The sequence below is a fragment of the Sinocyclocheilus grahami genome, unplaced genomic scaffold (genome assembly GCF_001515645.1).
Source record: "Sinocyclocheilus grahami isolate Dianchi unplaced genomic scaffold, SAMN03320097.WGS_v1.1 scaffold302.1, whole genome shotgun sequence".
Taxonomy (NCBI): Eukaryota; Metazoa; Chordata; class Actinopteri; order Cypriniformes; family Cyprinidae; genus Sinocyclocheilus; species Sinocyclocheilus grahami.
The window spans coordinates 1,862,861-1,867,380 of record NW_015505481.1 but is presented as its reverse complement, the minus strand read 5'-3'; the positions used below and the strand labels follow the sequence as shown (position 1 = coordinate 1,867,380).

General features: G+C 38.1%; 1 protein-coding gene across 1 annotated transcript in view; it reads right to left on the bottom strand.

The window, feature by feature from the left end:
- The window catches only part of LOC107601296 (homologous-pairing protein 2 homolog), a 7,220-nt gene extending 6,170 nt beyond the window's left edge, over positions 1-1,050 (bottom strand). Inside the window, exons 1-5 of the mRNA XM_016293441.1 lie at positions 908-1,050; positions 669-769; positions 393-482; positions 187-298; positions 8-98 (exon numbers count right to left, since the gene is read on the bottom strand). Coding sequence (XP_016148927.1) covers positions 8-98; positions 187-298; positions 393-482; positions 669-769; positions 908-929 — 416 coding nt within the window. The 5' untranslated portion in view covers positions 930-1,050. The remainder of the gene's footprint in view (positions 1-7; positions 99-186; positions 299-392; positions 483-668; positions 770-907) is intronic.
- Between the last annotated feature and the right edge of the window lie 3,470 nt (positions 1,051-4,520).

Below are 4,520 nucleotides of genomic sequence, written 5' to 3'. Positions count from 1 at the left end.
ATCCAGCCTCTCTCTGTACCCAGAGCACTCTGCCTGCAGCTCCTGGATCTGTGCCTTCATCTCTGCTGTGGTTAATGAGCTGTTCAGCTCCTTCAGTTCTGAGGGCAAAAAGATGAACTTTTTATCAAATACAAACAGTCTGTGTGCACAAGTTCAAACCACACGTCTTTCCCCAGCAGTGCACACCTGTATCCAGCTGCCTGCAGCTCTGTGAGATGGTCTGTACTTCAGCACCGAGTTCTGCAACACGAGCATCCATCTCCTTAAGTTCAGCATCACTCACATCCGCAAACTGAGACTGAAGCGTTAGAAAGGACATCTGTCAGGCTGACTACCCAACACCAGTTCTCTTCATATTAACAGCAAACTGTCTCCCTCCTAATCAGACCAACCTGATCTGCAAAGTAGATCTTCTGCTTTCCATAGACTTTCTCTTGAATCTTTCCCTCCTGGGCCAGCTGCTCCATTGCTTTGACCACAGCCTGAGAAAATAAAGGCGTTTAATATCACAAAATCATATAACATAACACACTCTGTATACAAACTGTAATATTAAACATTTAACACACCGGCGGTGAACACCACAAAGAGCTCTTGTATTATCACACACTGGACAGATGTCATCAAAGCAGAACGTTTTAAACCTGAAATGTAATGTTGCTTTTTACCGTTTTACCCAGACCACACTGCTTCTGTAGGTTTGTAAAGACATCCTGAGCACTATAGGGTCTGTTTTTCTCATTCAGGTAAGCGAGGATCTGTGCGACACCTGTGTGGGAGACAAAGGTGGAAATCTGGTGTAGCATAGCTGATTGTTGTGTTGTACTATAACGTTATCATTTATGAAATCACAACAAAATGAAGGCATAACATGTTCAGTAGTGTAAGCATGAGAAGCATCGCGTACCAGCACTGTCTTTTGTGCTCATTGCTTCCTCGGTCTAGACTCTAGGTCTGTCAGCGAGCTGCACTCTTCTGTTGTTTACCTCAGGCAGCTTTCGCGCGCGCGCCGAGTTGAATTGTGGGAGTACCGGTCACGCACGTCCTCGTGAAGCCGACATTTAGATGGTGTGTGTTGGATCTTCTGCTTATGAGTATGTGTGTGTCACTGTGTTTAAAACATTGTGCCATTATAATGTATGATGCACACATTATGTATAATGTATATAAACGTCTAATTCGTTTATACATTTAAAAATCACAATTAAAATGAATAAATAAAAACAATTATGACTTGTATTATTTTGTATTATTATAAAATGCCCTTCGTTAATGCATTCTTCTGCATCTTTAGTTTTTTTTTGTTTTTTTTTTGCTTTTTAGACAACAACATAGAATTGCTTAAAAATAGTATATTGGTAAACATTTAATGAAGGCTTTGTTCAAATTATCCATACTGTTTATAATATTTCTAAATTAAAACAACTTGCCAGTTTCATGTAAAAAGTTGATTGACTGTAATTTGTACATTCGTGAAATACAATTTGCTGTAGAAGTAGAGCTAGTTAAGATGAACCATGTTTACTGTTTTTTTTTTTTATTGTATTGCCTTCCACAACAGATTTTTGACTAAACTCACTAATAATAGTCATTGTTATTGCAAATTAGACTAGAATTTTTTTTATTTGGTCAATAGGTCACAAAACAAAATTAAAGGGGTCATATGATGCAATTTCAATTTTTCCTTTCTCTTTGGAGTGTTACAAGCTCTTGGTGGATAAAGAAGATCTGTAAAGTTGCAAAGACTAAAGTCTCAAATCCAAAGAGATATTCTTTATAAAAGTTAAGAGTCAGCCACACCTACCTAAAACAGCTCGTTCGAACACGCCCCCACATATCTACCTCACTATGTGGGAAGATTTGCATAACACTGCCCAAATGTTCACGCAAAGAAAGGAGGAGTAACTTTTATTCTCGCTGTAGTATTGTTGACGCTGCAGCCATGCCGTGGAGACGCTGTGTGCTTTGTTGTGAAAGCGAAACTACTTTGTTTGGTCTTCCAAAAGAGGACGATATCTGCTTCGTCATGCCTGGAGCTGATCTGTGCTGGTCGCTGAGGGAATACTTCAACTTTCACCGCGGACGAAGCGGAGTCCAGCCCGCCTCAGCACACTCTATCCTGGCCTCAGCGCACGCTGTGTTTTTCATTGCCACTGATGATTCAAACGCGAGTATTGGGCAGTAGAGTAGCACTTGTTGTTTGTCATTTCTCCGATCACAAATGCAGACAGAGTTTTTTAAATCACTAACATCAATACAACATCAATAGATGACGCTGGGCATAATTTTCTTCCAGTATATAAACCACCACTTCATTGTCCCATTTGAATTGCTGGTGATTTTTGTTGAAATTGACCACAAAAATGTGAATGGCTAAAATGGCCAGAGCATTTTTGCATTGAATAGTAATCACACTGACACACTTACAAACAAAAATCTTGTCATGCTTTTTTCCAAAAGAAGTATTGATAATCTATCAAACCAAATGAATCAATATTCATAAAAGAGTGTGTCCATGTAAATAGTTAAGTATTATTAATAATAGTATTAACTATAAACAAAGTAAAAAGGGGACAAATAAAAGGCTTTCCAATCTATGAACCTATATGCATTACACTTCAATGTAACATATAACACCCCCCCAAAAAATAAATCAAACCTTTTTTAACACAGCAATCCAAAAAATATCATCAGCAATTCAGCAATTAGGGCTCACAACCAAACAAAAACAAAACAGGACATGTTTTTGAATCGTCGCTCCGGCCGGACAGGGCATCATCACAATATGGTAGGGGCATAACATTTCTGTCACATGCTTGAGGTATTCGGCCAATCACAACGCACTAGATAGCTGGCCAATCAGAGCACACCTCGCTTTTCAAACCGATGAACTTTGTAAAAATCTACGGGTTTCAGAAAGGCGGGGCATAGAGGAAAAACAATAATGTACAGTATGTGGAAAATAATGTGTTTTTTTAACCTTAAACCGCATAAACACATTTCATTACACCAAATAATGTTATTTTTAGCAGCATCATATGACCCCTTTAAATGTATCCAATAGGCCTAACTAACAGAAGAAAAATCACACTTTGTACTTAAAGAACATTCATTCCTCTCTTTATTGTCTTGCACATCAAAAGTTATCAAAAACCAGTTACAGAGAATGGAAGAGGGAAATAGTTGTGTACAGAAATAAAAATCACTGCAGAATCCAGCTACAGAAAGACTCCTGTAAAATGCTCACACAAATAAAGAAAAGACGAGTGATTCTGTATTTTGCATTTGCCTCAACATGGTAGACTGCTAACTGATTTAAATCACTAACATCAATACAACATCAATAGATGACGCTGGGCATAATTTTCTTCCAGTATATAAACCACCACTTCATTGTCCCATTTGAATTGCTGGTGATTTTTGTTGAAATTGACCACAAAAATGTGAATGGCTAAAATGGCCAGAGCATTTTTGCATTGAATAGTAATCACACTGACACACTTACAAACAAAAATCTTGTCATGCTTTTTTCCAAAAGAAGTATTGATAATCTATCAAACCAAATGAATCAATATTCATAAAAGAGTGTGTCCATGTAAATAGTTAAGTATTATTAATAATAGTATTAACTATAAACAAAGTAAAAAGGGGACAAATAAAAGGCTTTCCAATCTAAACCAAATTAAACCCTGTGGCTCGTGACAATACACTGATGTGTAAAGACACGGAACAATCGGTCTGCGCAAGAAACTGAACAGTATTTATATCGTTTTTTACCTCTGATTTACTGCAATGTCCGAACTGTTCAAACTGTCCTGAGCGCGTTTGCGTCTTCTTCTTCAGCCGGCAGGTGACGCGTCGTCTTCTTCTTGCTTTACGGTGGATCGCAGACTTCGTAGTGCATTACCGCCACCTAGCTCTCAAATGGACCATTGATACTCCTAATTGAGATTGTAGATAGAGTGTCAATGGTTTATTTGAGATAGGTGGCAGTAATGCACTTATAAGTCTGAATGCGATCCGCCATAAAGCAAGAAGACGACGACGCGTCACGCACCGGCTGTTGAGAACGCGTTCAGGACAGTTCGGACATTGCGGTGAATCAGAGGTAAAAAATTATATAAATACTGTTCAGTTTCTTTTTTAATTTGGTTTTGTTTGTGTATGTTTTTTTTACTCTCAAAGCCGTGATTCCCATCTACTGACATTATAGGACTGACAGACTGCAATGGTTTGAGTTAAAAATCTTTGTTTGTGTTCTACTGAAGAAACAAAGTCACCTACATCTTGGATGCCCTGGGGGTAAGCAGATAAACATCAAATTTTCATTTTTGGGTGAACTATCCCTTTAAGAAAAGTTCACGTCTCAGAGTCTTAAAGTGACAGGCCACCCAAAAAATAAATTTATGTCATCATTTACCCTTGTGTTGTTCCAAACCCTTAAGACTTGTTTTCTTCTGTGGAATGATGGTAACCAAACTGTTTTTTTCCCCCACTGACTTCCATTGTATGGACAAAAA